The sequence below is a fragment of the Bos indicus genome, chromosome 20 (genome assembly GCF_029378745.1).
Source record: "Bos indicus isolate NIAB-ARS_2022 breed Sahiwal x Tharparkar chromosome 20, NIAB-ARS_B.indTharparkar_mat_pri_1.0, whole genome shotgun sequence".
Lineage (NCBI taxonomy): Eukaryota > Metazoa > Chordata > Mammalia > Artiodactyla > Bovidae > Bos > Bos indicus.
In genome coordinates, this window is record NC_091779.1 from 4,088,417 (window position 1) to 4,108,956 (window position 20,540).

At 50.5% G+C, this 20,540-nt stretch overlaps 1 protein-coding gene across 2 annotated transcripts in view; it reads right to left on the minus strand.

Annotated features, from left to right (window-relative positions):
* The window catches only part of SH3PXD2B (SH3 and PX domains 2B), a 122,034-nt gene that overhangs the window by 76,715 nt on the left and 24,779 nt on the right, over window positions 1-20,540 (minus strand). For both annotated transcript variants that reach the window (XM_070774524.1, XM_070774523.1), the window contains exon 2: window positions 11,248-11,328. In XM_070774524.1, coding sequence (XP_070630625.1) covers window positions 11,248-11,328 — 81 coding nt within the window. The remainder of the gene's footprint in view (window positions 1-11,247; window positions 11,329-20,540) is intronic.

Sequence of the window (20,540 nt, forward strand, 5' to 3'; positions counted from 1 at the left end):
CTCGGGTTTAATGTTGCAAAGTCTAACCACAGACATTATCCCTGAGGACCAGACAGCCCCGGGGTTTAATCCTGATGTTTCTTCATGCCAGCTGTGTGTCCCTGGCCAGAGACCTAGCCCAGTGAGTCGGAGTCACCATTTGCAGACCGACGGATGCGGCCTGCTGGGCAGGGGGGTTTTGTAAATGATTCTGCATGTGAGCTGGACACGGGGGCGCACCAGGTGCCCAACAAGGAAGGCCCCTCCTTGCACTCTGCCCACAAAGAATGCTGTTCTGAGAATCATCTGGGAATAATTATCAGTATTTTATAAGACTGTATTTTGGGGTTAAGCATACATAACATGAAATTGATCATTTCAACTATTTTAAGTATACAATTAAGTGGCATTAAGTACATTGTTGTACAACCACTGCCACCCTCCATCTTCAGAGCCTCTTCATCATTCCACATTGAAGCTCTATGTCCATTAAACACGAACTCCACATTCCTCTTCTCCAGACTGTGACAACCACCACTCTACTTTTTATCTCTGACTTTACATCTGACTATTCTAGGAACCATATGTAAATATCTGTCCTTTGTGTCTGGCTTATTTCACTTAGAATAATATCTTCAAGTCTCATCTATATTGTAGTATGCACTGCAATTTCCTTCCTTCTTAGGTCTGAATAATATTCCACCATGAGGCTGTGTTTTAAGGTTGGCCAAACTCCTCCCACTATCAAGGTCCCCACAGTGGCCAGAGCTGGGCTTTCTAGTAGAATTTTCTATGATGATAGAAATGTTCTACATCTGTGGTGTCCCTTACAGTAGTCATTGGCCTTGGATTGCTATTAAGCACTTGAAAGGGAGCTCCTGTATTGGAGGTGGAACCTTCACTGGATGGAGGAACTAACCTTTTAATTTTATTCAATTTTAATTAACTTAAATTTAAGTAGCCTCACATGACTAGTGGCTACTATATTGGATAGCACAGGGCTGGACTATAATACTCATTCTCCTCTTTTAGCCATATCTATCGGAGAAGGCAATGGCACCCCATTCCAGTACTCTTGCCTGGAAAATCCCATGGACGGAGGAGCCTGGTGGGCTGCAGTCTATGGCGTCGCTAAGAGTCAAACGTGACTGAGCGACTTCACTTTCACTTTTCACTTTCATGCACTGGAGAAGGAAATGGCAACCCACTCCAGTGTTCTTGCCTGGAGAATCCCAGGGACGGCAGAGCCTGGTGGGCTGCCGTCTATGGGGTCGCGCAGAGTCGGACACGACTGAAGCGATAGCAGCAGCAGTTTTATTTCTGGAGAAGGAAAGGCAACCCACTCCAGTTTTATTTCATTTTCTTTATTATCCCATCAGTGGTAACTGCAATCTGTATGACGGCTATTCGCCAGGAGAGGCGAGCAAAGCCTGGGAGCTATTTGGCTTTAGGTCTCAGTGTGTTGGGGTTCACAGGCCACAAGCTACTTCTAGCCAGGGAGCTGTCACACTTGGCCCCAGAGGCTTTGAAGCAGACACGGGCAGCATCCCAGACCCTCTGTGGGGACCCCAGGCGGCCTGCAGCAGCAGGACCAGAGGCATGCCAGGCAAGTCCGACGGCAGACGGTGTCCTTGGAGACTGGACATCCATGCCCCGCCCCTCAGAGAATGAAAGGAAGCGGTGCTGAGAGTGAGGAGGACTGGAAACCCCGGAGGAAAGTGAGTCAGTCTCGGGGGTGGGAAGGGAGAGGGAGCCACGTCAAGCAGCCACATCACAAGGGAACGGGAGAACACTCCATCAGCAGTTTTCAGGACGCAGCTTGTGGTGGAGGGAGAGGAAATGGGCCGTCCAAGGAAAACATCGTGGAGGCTGGCGTGGAGGTCCACACGTGGTTTGTGTTAGCGGCAGACTGGACTTGGAGGGGTGCACTACCGCACTGGGACAAAGGCCCCGTGTCCCAGGAGAGCCAGGGCAGGCAGTGTGCAAGGGCCCAGGTGACCGTCACGGGCAGCTGCAGGCTGGCAGGGAGCCATGTGGTTCTCGGGGCAGGACACGCTAAGACCCAAAGCAAATCAGCTCCCAGGCTCTGATCGCCTCTCCTTGCAAACAGCTGTCTCACTGCAGTTACCGTCGACTACAGTTACCACAGATGGTGTGTTGCTGGTTGCCTCTGGGGATCCTGTCCCCTCGACGACCTTGCTTTGCTAAATGTCGGCATGTCCTGGTCTCCACTGGAGCCCGCTGTCCGTCCTGTCTGTCCCCAGCCCCACTTCTCTCCTTCTTACGGCCCCTTCTCAGTCAGGGCAGCATGTTCTCAGCCTGACTCCCTTACTGGGCGGCCCTCTGGCCCACCCCCTTCCCCATCACCTCCTCTCTGGTACATAGTAGACCCTTGGGATATATATGTGCAAAGAATGAATGAATAATGGACGAACAAATGAATGAAGAACTGGTTAACTGGCTTGTCAGCCGCTGTCTAGAAATGGAGACATTATTTTCCAGGTGGTGCTAGCAGGCCCCGGTTTGGGCCTTAGATGCAATCAACCAATACAACCTTCCCTCTTTCTGTTTTCCAAATAAAGAATTGCAGTTGGCCCTCCATACCCTCAGGTCCCCTACTTGCAGATTCAACCAATGGCAGATCAAAAATATTTGAGGGAAAAAAACTTTCAGAAAGTTCTAGAAAAGGCAAACTTGATTCTACTACGGTTGGCAACCATTTACATAGCATTTACCTTTTATTTACATAGCATTGACACCGTGTTAGGTATAAGTAACCTAGAGATGATTTAAAGCTATACAGGAGAATGTGTGTAGGCTATATGCAAATGCTACACTATTTAATGCGCTTCCCAGGTGGCACTAGTGGTAAAGAATCCACCAGCTAATGCAGGAGATGCAGGTGTGACTCTGGCTCAGGAAGATCCCCTGGAGGAGGAAATGACAACTCACTAGAGCGAGTATTCTTGCTTGGAAAATCTCATAGACAGAGGAGCCTGGTGGGCTACAGTCTCATGGGGACCACAGAATCAGACACGACTTAGTGACTGAGTACGCATGCACAATATTTAATACAAGGGACTTGGGCATCTTTGGATCTTGGTGTCTGTTGGAGGGTGAAAGGGAGAGGTCCTGGAATCAATTCTCCCACAGATGCTGTGAGAAGAAAGGTAACGCTTACATGTCCTCAGCTCTACACCATCAATATGGCAATGGTTTTCAGACACAAGGGAACAGATATGCTGGTGTGTATAACACCCCAATTTCAGAAGATAATGTCTGGGGAAAGAAAGTGTGTCTGAGGAGCCAGCAAAGACAGTATCTGGGTAAAGATGCTTGGTGGAATCCCAGGCCAAGTGTTGGCTACGAGCTCGCCGGGAAGTCTTCCCAACTGGGCGAGGCCTGCCTGCGGAGCGATAGCTTCAGCTGTGCCCCTCCTACACCTGCTCCAGAAAAGACGGGAGAAAACACTCCCTCCCCGTGGCTTCTGTGGTGCAGCCTAGGGGCTTCCGGCAGTTCCCAGGGCTCATGAAGTGCGTCAGGGGCTGTCCTATCTCAACAGAGAGTGGAAACAAGCGATGCTTGCCATGCGACACTGGACAGCCTCTCTCGTCTCCGGGTCTGAGTTCCCTTCTCTGGGGAGAAACAAAAGGCTCAGACCAAGATGTAGCAGCCTGCCTTCAGCTCTGTGACGTGCTACGTTTGGGAAACAGACCCCGCTGAAAGCACCCATGCCCAGAAGCCGTCCCCACAGTGTGGAGGGCTCCTGCTTACAGGACACAAGCAGTCAGGGCTTCTCTCGCCAGCTCCCTGCCTGGCAGGCTGACCGGCTGGCTCGTGCGCCACGGGAATTCTGCAAGATGCCAAGCTAACAGTCCTGCTCTCTCACGCTTCTGCATCTTTGCACTCATGATGTCCTCTGTGTGGGATGACCTCCCCCACCCTGTCGGTGAGGCAACTCCTTACTCATAGTCAAGACTCTGCTCAGCTGCCACCTCCTCCAGGAAGCAAGCCCTGCCTGAGTTCCCTGGCTAGGACAGAGGACGCAGGGACAGGCAGTAACTGGAGTCTGGCTCAGCAAACCTTTAAGTGTGCCCTCCATGAGGGAACCCTTGGTTCCAGGGACGACCATCTCGGCCTTGAGGATGCAATGAACTCTCGGGAAAACTCAGAGGGCAAAGGTCGCAAGGCACAGATCCATCATACACTCAGGGTCTGTCTGTGAGGGGCCGCGTCCTGCTCAGAGCAGCCCTCCGCAGGACAGATGCTACCTGAATCTCACAAGGAGGTGCTACGTGGGCCTTCAAAGAGCAGCTCTCTTCAAAGGGCAGAACTCTATGAGGAGACAGACTCAAAGGCAATCCTGGGCCTCCAGGAGGTGGGGGTGCAGCACTTAGGAGCACAGGCTTCAGACTCAGCCACCCCTAGGGCTGAATCCCACCCACGCTGCCTTCTAGGCACATGATTTTTGCCTCTCTGAGCTTCCCTTCCCCCATCTGACTTTATGCCTGTAAGTGAGGACTTAATGTACGTGTGTGTGCACTTACTCGCTTCAGTCATGTCTAACTCTTCTCGACCCCATGGACTGCAGGACCCACCAGGCTCCTCTGTCCATGGGATTCTCCAGGCAAGAATACTGGAGTGCGCTGCCATGCCCTTCTCCAGGGGATCTTTCCGACTCAGGGTCCAACCTGCATCTCCTGCCTTGCAGGCAGATTCTTTACCACCGAGCCACTGGGGAGGCCCAAAGACTATATGAAATGATGCATAAATCAGGCAGCTAGCATGTTTTAGTAAACAGCCACCAATACTGTTTGTTATTACATTGCTCAGTTCAGTTCAGTCGCTCAGTCGTGTCCAACTCTTTGCGACCCCATGAACCGCAGCACGCCAGGCCTCCCTGTCCATCACCAACTCCTGGAGTCCACCCAAACCCATGTCCATTGAGTCAGTGATGCCATCCAACCATCTCATCCTCTGTCATCCCCTTCTCCTCCTGCCCTCAATCTTTCCCAGCATCAGGGTCTTTTCCAATGAGTCAGCTCTTCACATCAGGTGGACAAAGTATTGAAGTTTCAGCTTCAACATCAATCCTTCCAATGAACACCCAGGACTGATCTTTAGGACAGACTGGTTGGATCTCCTTGCAGACCAAGGGACTCTCAAGAGTCTTCTCCAACACCACAGTTCAAAAATTACACTGCTCAAAAAAAATTACATTGCTCACCAACCACACTTCCTCAAGGCTCCGCCCTGGGCCCTTCGGGCTCTCCGGGCTCTCTTGTCCCCGCCCAGTGCCCTGCTCTGAGGCCAGCTCTCTGTTACACTCTGCGAGATTCTCCAGAGAGGCTCAGATGAGGGCAGAAAGGGAGGTTCAGAGAGGCTGAGGGGCCTGCCCAAGGCCACACAGAGGGTCAGACAGAGGACTGGGACGGCACCAGGCCTTTCACTCCAAGCCCAGGGCTCTCCCGCTGACACCCTCACACAAGTCGTATGGTCAGATGTCAAGCAGCAGCAGTGGGCGTGACTGTCCCCAGAAAGTGCCAGAGGGGCCCTTCTTGCTGGGAACTGTGAGTCTCTTTTCCCACAGAGGAGTCTGAGTCATGCTCCTTCCTTCCACCCTGGTGGCCTCTGTGCAGACCTTCCCCTCTGCCTGAGTGTCCTGCCCCCACCAGAGGGGGCAATTACTGTTGTGTCACCCACAGGTTATCTTCTCTTCTCTGGCAGCAAGTCTCTGACCTCTTCTGGGGGATCTTCTACTCCTCTGCCAGTCAACAAGCATGGATGTGGTAGGATTCCTCCACTTCCTGGGCTCTTCCTGGCCAGACACCCAGGATGAACCCCTAAGACTTGTGCTGAAACCGCTGGGGTGTTCTGTTTTTCCCTGAAGTCACTGAGCTGAGTTGTTCGATAAGCTGGGAACTGTATGGCCACCACCATACAGTCAACACCCTGTCTGGACACAGAGCAGGCCGAGAACCAGAGGAAGGCAGGTCCTCACTGACACTGTGCCCCTAGATCCAGGCAGACCTGAAGCCAAGCACCCTCAGTCTTCTCAGTTCCCTTTAGCTAATCAATGTTCTTTTTGAATAATCCATACAGACTAGGTTTCTGTCATCCATAACCAAAACACTTCTGACTAAAACAAGGTCTCATGGCCAGGAAGTGGCAGCATTTGGATCAAAGCCCAGGATCCTAACCACTCTATTAAACTGGCATCATCTCCTGCTCTAATCTTCATGCCAGTTCCTAACAGCAACCCATGCCCATCAATAATCCCAACAGCTGACATTTGCTGAGGGCTTGACAGCCCAGAAACTGCTCTCGCACATATCATCACTTTTCTACAAAAAGGAATTGAGATATACTTCACATACCATAAAATTCACCCTTTTAAAGTGTTCAATTCAGTGGTTTTTAGTCTATTTACAAGGTTGTGCAACAATTACCACTATCTAATTCCAGAACAATTTCATCACCCCCGAAAGACACCCAGTACCCATTAGCAGGCTCTCCTCCTCTCTCTCTCCCCCTGGCTCCTGGCAACCACTAATCTGCTTTCTATCTGTATGGATTTGCCTCTTCCGGACACACGTCATCACTTTTAACTCCAGAGGGGCCTTGTGAAGTAGTGACTCACGAGGGGCGCACAGGCCAGCAGAGTGGATGAGGCTGTGGACCCCGGTGGTACCGCCCAGCTTCAAATCCAAGCTCTAATGCTCACCGGCTGTGTGACCTTGGGCAGATGCCTGAACCTCTCTGAGCCTGGGTTTCTTCATCTGTATGATTTGATAACCTTGACAAGAGGATTAAACAAGTCATTTTATCTTGAGGCTGAGTGGGCAACATCCCAGCAATGCCAGCTGTTTCTACTATCGCCACCCCCATGCTACTGATGAAGAAATGTGGGCACAGCGGGGTTAAGGGGTGTGCCCACGGCCACACAGCAGAGGTGGCTGGGTCCCAAGTCTCCTGACCGAGTCCTCTGCTGTTTCCATTACACCACACTGGCCGAGCTGCTCCTTCACGAAAGATCGACTGTCCCCTATGCTCTGAGCCAAGCTGTCTGAAAAAGCCAAGGCTACTCCCAGCCAGGAGTGGGGGTGGGGTGAGTCATGAAATCACCGACTTCAGGGTGCTGAGGTCCCATGCGGGCGGCCTCCTCCTGCCTGGTCCTTGGGATCAGCCCACTTTGGCGGATGGGGTCCTGCCTTGACTTCTTCCAGTTTCCCCCAATCAGGCAGGTATGGGGTTGGAGGCAGGGCAGGCCCCTCTGGAATTTCAGAACTCTCCCACTCCAGCTGCCCATCTGGAACTCTTTAAAGCTCCCTTAAGCCCTGCTTCTAGACGACTTTGTTTTGGGAGTGGAGTCTCAGGCAGCTTTATGTCACAGTAAACCTCCAGTTAATACCTATTATGGCGAGGCGGGGAGGAAACCTCACTTTTAAGTTCTGGGAGAAGTAAGAAAGTTGAGTTAGAACAGAAGAGTGGAGGGAATACAGGCTCTGGGCCAGGGCGCCCTGGGATCCAACCCCACCTCAAATGTTCCCTTAATGATGTCACTTTGGGCAGGTCCCATCTGGGCAGAGTGACAGCAGGTGACTGCTCCTGCTTACTGAGCCAGGCACCGCTCAGCGAACTGTCACGGGGGATGCGGGGAAAGCGCTTTCATTCTCAACATGACGACGGGGAAACTGAGGCTCAGAAACAGAGCGGGACACCAAGCTGAGACTGAGACGGCAAACTGAGATGTGAGCCCAGGTCTGTCAAACCCCGGAAGTCAAGGTCAGAAGCCTTGAGCGCAGCTGCAATGGGCAAATCGATGACCCAGTCAAATTCCCCACACACAGCCCGGCCCACGCTCCACCCTTCGGGCCACAGACGGCAGGCTCGGGGGTGGACTCTGACCCCAGACACTGACACTCAGGTGCTCTCTCTCAGACACTAGAATCGGTACCCAAACTCCACTGCCTGGACACGGGGAAGGGCACTTCACCTCAGGACTGAAGGGGCATGTAGGTCAACGGGCCAGCAGAGGAAGCTGGTCCAGAGGGGTTGGCAGGAAAGGGAGCTTGTTCGGAGAGTTTCTGGCCATGTGACACGTGGCTTGGGGGCTTCTGGAGGATCATTCTGTTGCTGGCTCCGGGACCCTGTGAAGCCAACTACACCCCTCGCTCTGGGTCCCAGGGGGGCACACCTGCCTCCTCGCATCAATCCACCCCACTGCTGTCTGCCTCAGCTAGCTGGGAAACTGTCTGTTCTGTGCACGCCATTATTCTCCAGGCGAGCAGTCACCCACGTCACCCGTCTCTGCCCCCTCTGTTCCTTCTTGGATGCATCAGGCAGGGAAGAGGCCTCTGAAAGCAAAATACAGGCAGCACTCCCCACTCCCCCCAGTGCATAAAAAATCAGTCTAACAACTTGCAAAACATTCACCCAGCACCTATGCTTTAGAGATCTGCCATAAAGGGTCTGCATAAACCACCCGTGTCTGGGAAAGAGGGTGTGGATCTCCATCAGTTTCACACAGGACTGAGGTTTGGCTCATGGTGTCTGGAGGTGTTGGGCATTATAGCTATTACCTTCCCTGCCTTTGCCCAGGGTCAGCCCTACCCCGCTATAGCCTCTCCCATAGGTCCTACCCGACATCCCTCACCATGCCTGTGTCTTCTCCTTCCTTTATTTATTGGCTGTGCCACACGGTTTGTGGGATCTTAGTATCTTAGTTCCCCAAGCAGGGATTGAACTCACGCCCCCTGCAGTGGAAGCCTGGAGTCTCAATCATAGGACTGCCAGGAATGTCCCCTGCCAAGTCCATTTTAGATAGTATCTTAGCATCTTTAACACAGAGCCTCTTCGGGTATTGACATTCGGTTCATGTTTGCTGTGGACCAGAAGAAAAAATCAGAGAAGGCAATGGCACCCCATTCCAGTACTCTTGCCTGGAAAATCCCATGGATGGAGGAGCCTGGGGGGCTGCAGTCCATGGGGTCATGAAGAGTCGGACACAACTGAGCGACTTCACTTTCACTTTTCACTTTCATGCATTGGAGAAGGAAATGGCAACCCACTTCAGTGTTCTTGCCTGGAGAATCCCAGGGATGGGGGAGCCTGGTGGGCTGCCCTCTATGGGGTTGCAGAGTCGGACATGACTGAAGCGACTTAGCAGCAGCAGCAGCAGAAGAAAAATATTGTTTGTATATGACCCTGTTTGGTTTTATTGCATCACTGAGTTCATCACATTTTAAGTAGTTAGGCAACGGGGGTTAAGGGCTGGCCCGTGTGCAGTGACTCTTGGCAGTTTGTAATGTAGACTGCTCGGTGATTGTTTGGGGAAACTGGTTAAGAGCACATTAACATTGCTCCTCCCCCTTTAAAATACTGGAACACAGGCTCTGAAAATCTTCCATTTGACATTTTCAGGAACAGATCAGGTCTGCTCGACCAAGGATGCCTGTGGTTAATATCACCTAACCTTCAGAAAGAAGGTGGGCGGCACAGAGGCAGGCTGGTGTGTGGAGGACGAGGGCTCTTCTGGCGGCCCCACAGTGCCCCTTCTCCCTCGGATCCCAGCTGTTCTCGCCATGTCTCAGCCCCTGCCCCGTGCATGAGAGGCAGAGCAGGGACCAGACGAGTCCACTGGCCGCCACGTTCGTCAGCCCTGTTGACTGGCTTAGAGATGAGCCTAGAAAACACTGTGTTTGCTGGCACTTCTGTGAACTGACCTTTTACTCTTTCCTGCTGAGTGTGAGCCCAGAGCATTTTGCAACCACATGAGACCCAAGATAAAGCCAATGCAAGGGAACTGGGAATCCAGAACAAGAGAGAGAAGCTGGACAAGAGGACACAGTGGAAAACCCTGGATCAAGCTGTGCCTGAAGCCTGCCAGTTTCCCTCTCCCAGGGCATTCTATTACAACAGTCCCCTAAATCCTCCTGTTTACTTAGGCCAGTTTGAGTCGGGTTTCTGTCATTTGCAACAAAAGCAGCCTAATTGGTACAGAGGAAAAGAAGACAGTCATCTCCACGAGCCCTCACACTGGCCTGTCGGGTATGTGAGCCCCTCACCACAAGGCACGGAACACTTGTGGATTCAGGAAGCCAAGCCAGTTCCCATCTCCTCCTAAGGCCTGTGTTTCCTAAAGAAATTTGCGACATGATATCAGGCACTGTGACTTCTCATCGAGATACACTTGCTCTGATTTGCTGGCTGTTGGTGATGTCAGCATAATGCTACTGATCCATGGATTAGAGTTCTTTTGCCCTAGTGGGGAGGGGCTAACACAGAGCTGTCCACAGAGGCTCCCTATGAGACTGGTGGTGCTCGGTGTGGGTATTAGTTCGTCCCTTTGTTCATTTGTTCATTCATTCATTCACAAACGCTGACTGGCTACATACAGTGTCCTTGAGTAAAACACAAAGGAGGGACAGAAAAAAAAAACAAAACAAAGGAGGGACAGGATAAAGAAGATGCGGTTCCTGCCCACAAGGGTCACGGATTAGAGCAGGACAGGCAGACAACTTCAAAAGAGTCAGCACAAAGGGATACAGAGCTGTGGGGATTAGGGGATATGGCTCTCTCTGGCTGGGAAGTGAAGTCAGACCAGGCTTTCCAGGGGATGAGAGCCCTGAGGGCGGCGAGCCAACAGGGCCTGCAGGGTGCAGGAGGCGTTTCAGGTGAGGACAGCCCTTAGGAAAGGGCAAGTGCGATGCCCTCAATACACAGCAGGTGTTTCAGGCTAAACATGGAGCCTGATGGGGAGAGGAGGCCAAGGTGAGGAAGATTTGGGTCTGTCTTGAGAGCAGAATGGCCCCAAAAAGTCTGATCACATGTAACTCACCAGCAAACACGATTACACAAGTTTACCATCTGAACGCCAAAGCCAAACACAAACAATTTCCAGATTAGCCTCCATTCTGGAGCAGGCAACATGAGACTTTATTTTATTTAAAAAATACTGAATACCAAAGCAAAAGCAATACAGCCCATCACTTATGTCCCCAAAGTGATGGACACCTTTTTTTTTTTTTTAATATGGAATGCTCCACAAATTAGTGTTATCCCTACACAGGGGCCAGACTCATCTTCTCTACATTTTTATAGTATGTGAGCTGCTGAGGTGAGCAGATGGACATCATTTTTAAGTCTAGGAAATAAATACTGCACATCCCCTGTGGGTGAGGACCCAGGCTCTGAAGTCAAAGCGGAAAGTAGGTCCATACACACTCTTTCCTACCCTGCAGCTCCCTGGAGACCCCACGTCCTTACCTGGAGATCGAAGAACTTGCTGTAGCGCCGGTAAATGGCCTCCGTAGAGCCACTGGACCACGTGACCCGGATGATGTAGACCTGCAGGGAGGAAGGGAGACAGCCGTTAACGCCGAGGCAGCCTCTCCATCGCCAGGGCTCTAGAGCAAAGCACCAGGGTTAGAGGCAGCAAGGCCTGGGCTTGACTCTCAGCTCCGCCCCTGACCAGCTCTATGACTTGGGACAGGCTACTCGCCCTCTCTGCGACCCAGCTTCCTCTTCAGTAAAATGGGTATAATACCCTCACCTCTGAGAGTTGTGCAAAGGATCACAGGAAATCAAGTCTAGGAAAGCATAAGCACCCTGCTTATCTCAGGAGATGCTGCTATTTTCAGGATTTCTTACTCTCCACTCAATTCAGAGAGCCATCGGGCTGGCTATTTTGTCAGCATCATTCTTAAAACTTGGAATTGTCAGAAGTCACAGCAACCTGTGGCTCTCAGCTCTCCCGAGTTTCTCATAAGCTTAGCCATCGTGTCATTTCCTCCAGTTAGGGCCTGGGCCGAGTCATCATTTCCCTCTATGGGCAGTTTCTCCGTCTGTAAAGTGTGCTAATAACAACTGTTTCTGCTGCCTACCAGGATAGCGTGAGGCTCCGATAAAGCGGAGGATGGGAAACCACTCTACAAACCACAGGGCCATGTTTCTAATCTCTGTCACTAACTGAAGCACGCACAGAAAATAATACATCGACAACAAATTCAGGCACAAAAGGTGACGACAGGAGGTCAGAGGCCTCTGGCTGGGGACTCTGGTGACCTTGGACCCCACCTGGGTACTCAAGGGATAAGGGATGAGCACATCTATTTCTGCTTTGCACAAATGATCTGTGGTTACAGGGCGATTTTGACATGTAAAACATACATGTGTGAAAGCCACCTAGAAAGAGAAATAAACCCGAGGGGCTGGGTGTTGTTAGAGGCACAGGAATACACAGGCAAGGCTTCTGACTCCATGAGTGCAGAGTGAGCTGGGGAGACAGCATGTGCATAAATGAAGATAAATAACATGTGGACGGTGGAAATTGCTGCAGATGCTGACTGCAGCCATAAAACTGAAAGACACTTGCCCCTTGGAAGAAAAGCTATGACAAACCTAGACAGCATATTAAAAAGCAGAGACATCACTTTGCTGACAACGGTCCATCTAGTCAAAGCTATGGTTTTTCCAATAGTCTTGTACCAATGTGAGAGTTGGACCATAAAGTCTGAGTGCTGAAGAACTGATGCTTTTGAACTGTGGTGCTGAAGATTCTTGAGAGTCACTTGGACTGCAAGGAGATCAAACCAGTAAATCCTAAAGGACATCAACCCTGAATATTCACTGGAAGGACTGATGCTGAAGCTGAAGCTCCAATACTTTGGCCACCTGATGTGCAGTGCTGACTCATTGGAAAAGACCCTGATGCTGGGAAAGACTGAAGGCGAGAGGAGAAGGGGGCAACAGAGGATGAGATGGCTGGATAGCATCACCGACTCAATGGACAGGATTTGGAGCAAATGCCATGAGATAGTGAAGGACAGAGAAGCCTGTGTGCTGCAGCCCATGAGCTTGCAAACATTCAGACGCAACCGAGTGACTGATCAACTACAGTAGACATCATTATTTTTTGCATTTAATTTTTTTTAAATTGGAGCATAACTGCTTCACAATGTTCTGTTGGTTTCTGCCATACAACAATGTGAATCAGCTGTAAGTATACATATATTCCCGCCCTCATGAGCCTCCCTCCCACCTCCAGCTCTATGTCAGTAGAGTGCTGAGTTGAGCTCCCTGTGTCATACAGCAGGTTCCCACTAGTTATGTTTACACATGGCAGAGTATACATGTCAATGGCACTCTCTCAACTCATCCCACCCTCTCCTTCCCCTGCTGTATCATTATTTTACTGTGTTGATAAACCTTTCTTTCAACCAGAGTGCCTGGACTTTTCTCCTGGGAACCTCCTTTCCCACCTCAACACAGTCCTTTAGACACCACACTGGGTACCACTGTCCACGGTGACTGGTTAAGGAGTGATCACGTGACTCATGCCAGGCCAATCACAGGCACTAAGAACCAGCCCTGGGACTTCTGCTCCCACCCTGAGAAAAACCAGTTCTCTCTTCCTTGAAGTTGCTCTGCTGTTAGGACATGACCTGGAGTCGCTGGGGGATCACAGCATCATCACTTGGGAGGAATGTGCCTGAGAATGAAATCAGCAGATTTCTGATGACACGGTCTGACCCTTAGATCCAGCTTTGCATGTAGCTCCGTCTACTCCTGGTCTCTCCTGAGCCAGTAAATCTCGGGCCACACCCACACTCCGGGAATATTTTTGAAGCCAGTTTGAGTTGGGTTTTTGACACATGTAATTTAGTCCTGACTGGCACAGGAAGCGGGGCAGGAGAGCTCTCTAAAGCTTGAAGTCATTGTGGTGTACCTTGAAGGGCATGTCAATCCAGAGAGCAGGAGAGGAAGGAAGAGGCCGTGGGTGGTGGGGGGACGACGGTGGAGCAAAGACCAGCTCAGGGAGTACGGGGGGCCACACCTGGCAGTGGTTTCCAAGGTGGTGGTAAACAAAGTCTCTTCCCAAATGAGTTCTTGCTAGGATACCTTCATTCAAAACAGGAAAAGGAGGAGCAGCTTTGGGCAGAGGGAGCCAGAGCCCACTGTAAACACCAGGGACTTATGGGAGAAGTTTCTCCTGGTGAGAAGAGATGAAAAATTGAAAGACGAATCAGGACAAGGTGGGAGGTGCCCTTGAATGCCCAACTCAGAGGTTCACCGGGGACTCTCCAAATCCAACATCTATTTCATTTCAGTGAAGCACAGCAGGGAGGAAGGGACTTGGGCTCTTGAATCACAGTTTCCTTATCTGTAAAATGGAGTCATCAAGCCCACCTCACATAGCTTTATGATGATTATCAGAGATAAAGCTCTGAGTTCCTTGCCTGGCAGAGAGGAAAGGTTCAAGAAATCTTAGTATCCTGCACCCCGATTCCCCAATGCCTACCCAGCCCCTGTTTTAGAAAGAAATGATTTCATGATTTCACCAGGGATTCACGTATCTTGGCCCTTTTCTCTCCCACTAGTCCTGGGTCACTCATGGAGCCAAAAAACAGGTCAAGGCATCCTCTGGGAGACAGTCACCCTGGAAAAGTGATTTTACAACAAAAAGAGTTGTTATCAAAGCCACGCCAATAGTCATTAGTGTTATGAAAAAGAAAACACCAATTCTAGTTCACTAGAATGAAGTAGACAGTCGGACAGTCCGGACCCTACTCTTGGAGAGTGGGAAGATGGGCAATAAACCAGCTGATGAAGAAATATGTGTATAATTTAAGTTACAGTCCGTGCTAGGAAGGACCCCAAAGCCTGCTGTGAGAGTGCAAGACACAAGTGGTGGGGGTGAGCGTTCCTGGAAAGGAAAGTCCCTCCAAGGAAGCAGACTCTGAACTGACACCCGAAAGATGAGGAACTGGTCTGGAGAAGAGCTGAGGAATGTGTATTCCACACAGAAAGAGAAGTGCAAACAACGATGCGCAGGCTGGAAAACGCTTGGCCTGTCGAGGAACCAGAAGACCATTATGGCAGAACAGCACTAGCGGGGAAGGGGGTGCTCCCAGGCGGGGAAGGGGGTGCTCCCAGGAGGGGCAGCGGAGGCATCACCGCAGGCTTACACACCAGGGCGAGGAACTTTATTCTTCTGAAGGTTTGTGAGGCACAGGGGTTGGGGAAAAAGCATGAGATATAATTTAATGTATATTTAAAAATAAATACATATATATATATAGAGATAGATAGATAGATAAATATACCCACAGGCATACCTCTGGCTGTTGTGTAGAAAATGGTCTTGAAAAGGAGCAGGGAAACTAGTAAACGGGCTTCCCCGCATCTGAAAGGGACCACGGAACTCAGTCAACCAAATGGTCCCACCTTCCAGATGGGTAAACTGAGACCCAGAATGCACCTTACCAAAAGCCCCCATCCTGGGGGATGTACAAGCAAAGTTTAGATGACTATCTGTGAAGGACAATGCCAATGTGGATTAAAAAACAAGAAAAAAAAAAAAGATAACTGAAGATGTAAAAGCCAACACAGAGCATACACCCATAAATGGAGAAAAACAATTCTGCTTACATAATTCATTCTTGACCTCTTGCTTACAATTTTTAAAGTTCTGTCCCTATGGTACAAGAACTCTGCAGCAGATCTAATTGGTTTACTGGAATCAACCTCTGAACACAATTTGATAGCTTCACTTTTTAGGCACAGATCTAACTTTTTAATAAGAATGGTCCCACTGCAGAGCTTTGGCCTTTCCCAGGGCTTGGGGGCTGGTGAAGGAGCCCGTGTGATGGGTTCTAATGCCAGCCCTGCTGTGGTTGAAACTCACAAGGTATCAGTCTCTCTGGCCACAGCATCCTCCTCTCTAACATGGGCACAGGAAACCAACTTATGGTTCCCAAGGGGTAAGCAGAGCAGGGATAAACTGGGAGGCTGCTGCTGCTGCTGCTAAGTTGCTTCAGTCGTGTCCGACTCTGTGTGACCCCATAGACGGCAGCCCACCAGGCTCCCCCGTCCCTGGGATTCTCCAGGCAAGAACACTGGAGTGGGTTGCCATTTCCTTCTCCAATGCAGGAAAGTGAAAAGTGAAAGTGCGGTTGCTCAGTCGTGTCCGACCCTTAGTGACCCCATGCACTGCAGCCTACCAGGCTCCTCTGTCCATGGGATTTTCCAGGCAAGAGTACCGGAGTGGGGTGCCATTGCCTTCTCCGAAACTGGGAGGTTAGGATTGACATATGCACACTACTATATATAAACTAGATAACTAATGAGAGCCTACTGCCTAGCACAGGAACGCAATACTCTGTAATGACCTCTCTGGGAACAGAGTCTAAAAAAGAGTGGATATACATTTAAGTACAACTGATTCACTTTGCTGCGTACCTGAAATTAACACAACAGTGTAAATCAAGTATACTATAAAAATTAATTTAAAAACAAATAAAATGGAATGGGGATAGTATTTCCCCCGAGGACTCACTATAACAACTGAGGTACACAGGGCCTTGTCCAGTGCCCAGCACCCACGAGCTGTGTCTGGTGTTCCGGCTGGCCTGGCGCCCCGTCTCTCCTTTAGGTGGCGGCCCCCAATTCCCCCGGCTGGCCTGGCTCCCCGTCTCTCCTTTAGGTGGCGGCCCCCAATTCCCCTGGCTGGCCTGGCGCCCCGTCTCTCCTTTAGGTGGCCCCCAGTTCCCCTGGCTGGCCTGGCGCCCCGTCTCTCCTTTAGGTGGCGGCCCCCAATTTCCCTTGAAAAGCCATGCCTCTTCTTTCCCTTGTCTTTGTGACAGAGAGTGTCACGTTCCAAGCCTGGCTACCAGAGTACTGTTGGTCCCTGGCTTCAATAATGGCTCAGGGATGGGCACGTCACCCACGCCAGGGTAATGAGACTCAGTTCTGGATGTCTGATGGCACAATCAGGAAAGAGACTGCTTTCCTCACTGCAGCGACTAACTGGGAGACCATCACACCGAGACTTAAGACGGAGAAAGCGCAGAAGTAAGCAGAGGTCAGAGCAAGAGAGACGCGCCAAGTCCCATGACATTGTTTGAATCCCTGGATCCAGTATCCTGGACATTACCTAGACACAGGCCCAAATTTTTCCTTACTTATTTAAGTCAGTTTGAGTGAGTTTCTGTTACTTTCAACCAAAGCAATCCTAATACATCTGATCTTGGCTTTTAGATTATATCTCCAAAACAGTTTAATACCCAGTGGCCTGGCATTAAGAAATTAAAAGTAGACTTCACAACAGCCAAAAGGTGGAAACAATGCAAGTGTCCACTGATGGATGAATGGATAAGCAAATTGTGGTATATTCATACAATGGAATATTACTCAGCCTTAAAAAGGAAATTCTGCCATATGCTACAATATGGATGAAACTTAAAGACCTGAGATGCTAAGTGAAATAAGCTGGTTCACAAAAAGACATGCTGTGTGATTCCACTCATAGTAGGTACTTAGAGTAGTTAAATTCCTAGAGACAGAAAGTAGAATGGCGGTTGCCAGGGACTGGGGAAAGGGGAATGGAGAGTTAGTGTTTAATGGGTTATGCAGGTTCAGTTCCGGAGATGAAAAGAGCTGTGGAGACGGATGGTGGTGATGGAGCACGACGATGTGAGTGCACTTAACACCCCTAAGCTGGACCCTTAAAAACAGCTGAAATGGTAATGTTTATGTTATACATATTTTATCACAATTTAAATAAATAAATAAGCAGACATCCTTCAGAAATTTACACAGTACCTGTCATACTCCCTGGACACGACACTATAATTTTATAGTGTAATCCTCAAAACATGGGCTGCATACCTGAAGAACTTTTATACCCAGAACATATTTTCAAAAACACAAAACCAGCTCAACAGTAAGGAAACAAACCGACCTGATTACATGATGAAAAAAGACCTAAACAGACACTTTATTGAAGAGGATATATGGATGGCAAGTAAGTGCATGAGAAGATGTTCAACACCATTAGGCATTAGAGAAAGGCAAATGAAAACCATGATGAGGTATCACCATACACCCATTAGAATGGCAGAGATAGGAGATGCTGACAAAAACGTGGGCACAGGAACTCTCAGACATTGCTGCTGGGAAAGCAAGGTGGCACAGCTACTCTGGAAAGATCCTTGATGGGTGCTGGACCACTGGGTGAATGGTTATTGGAGAAAGGGAGGGTCACACAGGCTGAAGATATCACCCCAGGAATTACTCTCCCAGCAAAGGGGGAAAATATCCCTTTTCAGTGGAGAGATCTGGTGACCACAACTGTAACAGTGATCAAACCTAATGTCACCAATAAGAGGGATAATTAGACACGGAATGGTCCCTGAGGTGATACAGTAGGAGAATACAAAATCTGTCAAGTATTGATACCACAACATTTAACCTGAATCTCAAGCCTCTTGACCCAAGTTTCAATTCATAGAAAATAGAGGAGGTCGAGAAACAAGCTCAATGACACCAAAAGGAAACAATCAGACAGATCCAGAAGATGGGATGGTTTACAAGTCCACTCACAGGGCAGAGTTCAAATGCTACCTCCTCCAGAAAGCCCTCCCTGACTGCTCCCACCCCATCAATATTAGGTTGGGTCTCCGTGGCACACGTCTCCTTGGAACCCACCTCCTCATCACAAAGTCAATCACATTTTACAGCAATTGCTGAGAGCAGGAACCATGACTGTCTTGTACACACACTGAATGCCCAGCACTGAGGTCAATGGAAAAATCTATACTTTGTGGGAAAAAAAATGAGGAAGAAACAGAGAAGCCAGGAAGTCCAGCCCTCTCCGGCTCTGTCCTGCTTCAGCATGGGACTCCCTTCAGCATGGGACTCCCTTCCTCTGGGAATGAGGAAGCAGAGACCATACTGGTGTCTGAGGGCCACCAAGGGCTTCCTCTCGCTCCCCACAGGAGGCTCTAAACTGGAATTAGCCACCATCAAAATCCCTTCTTACACAATCTCAGCAGCAGAGTCTGAATGATTAACTAAGTCTAGACTCCCCAGGCCTGGGTTTCCCACAGGGGCTCAGAGTCACCAGGGCCAGACGTCCTGAGCTTCTACTTCCTCTGAGTCCACAGGGAGATGAACTGGTGGCGAGGGGCAGGCTAAGGTGGGGGCGATGAGCCATAACAGGGTGCTTGGGGTCAAGGTGGGCTTGGTCTCCCCCAAATCCTCGTGAGCTTGCAGGTCAGGCGAACACCTTCCACGCTGTCCTGTTGAGGCTGGAGGTTCAGAAATGTAGTGACTTGCCTGAGGTCACAAGCTACGCTGTGCAGTGCAAGGACTCTGCCCTCCCATTATTTCCAACCCCGACAGCCTTGCCACCCCGGGGAACCATGCCCTTGCCCAGCAGCTGGGCCACAGCTGACCTGGCAAGGTGCCTGCTCGCTTTCTATCTTAGAGGTCCTCCTGAGAGCCTACTGGAGGCTTCTGAGTTCAGGGCTTAAGAGGGCCTGGACTCACCCTCTGCCTCCATCTCAGCTAGCTGCATGGTCTTGGGAAAGGGGCCTGACCTCTCTGCAACTCAGCTTCCTCCTCCGTAAAAACAGGGGGATCATAATAGCATCAACCTCAGAGCTTGTGTGATAATTAATGGGAAAACGCACAGAGAGTGCCTAACATGGCCCTGGCACAGGGTAAACGTTCCATGAAGAGAAGCCACCGTCGTCGTCATCCTCACTAAGAGCTAAACACAGGGACATGAAGCTGAGGGGACCTTGCCCCTGCTCTCCATCTTGACAGGGGAGCCCCCCAGAGTCCCCTCTCCAGTCCCCATCGCCCCAGGGCCCTGCCCCTTCCACTGTCTTCTCTGGGCCCACGGCCGTGCAGAGGGACTGCCCCTCCAGGGCCTGGGCACGGGTCTCCCAGCTGTTGGATGAGCCAGGGTGCTGCCCCTCCCACCCCAACCCCTGGCCTCCGTCTTGAGCCTGCTTGGTGCTGGGGCTTCAGCGGCCCTGACCCTTCCTCTCTCCGGGCTGAGGACCATTCCAGGGAGGCCCAGGGCAGTGTGACCTGCCAGGAGTCATCATAAACAGGGTGGAAACCCCACCTGCTCATAGATGCCATTAGGTGTCCTGAAGCCTGGGCCACAGGAACCCACCCTGTCCTGGGGCCTCCAGAGACCACTTTTCTTCAACTCAGACTGCTTCTGGGAGACATAGAAGCCCCCTGGGAGATGCCAAGAATCCATCCATGGACCCCCTACATGAGAAGTGCCCCCTCTCCCATCCCACAGCCAGGGATGGTCAGTCTCTCTCAGGAACCTGAAATCAGACCTGAATATGCTGGCTCTGAGAGGATACTGCTGCAGCCCGAGCCACCTCCAGTTTGCGACAGATGTCTGGTCTGCAGAGCGGGATGAAGGAAGGAGACAGAGGGGAGCCTTGCTCGGCTCCCACGCGCTCTCCAGATCCTGCTTCTGGGGCCCGCCCGGGGCTGCTGGGACACAGGACAGGGGACTGGCCTTCCAGTTAACGCCCCTCCCGGCATGAAGAAGGTCCGTGTGCAGCTAAAAGAATTCTGTGGTTTCGGGGAAAGTTCAGGCATCATCTTAGGTATAAGAACAGATCTCAATCTCAAAAAAACTATGTATACAATATATACATGTATGCATGTGCTTGTGTATATTTAATCTGTGTAGTTACATTCTGGAGAAAGAAATAGCAACTCACTCCAGTATTCTTGCCTGGAAA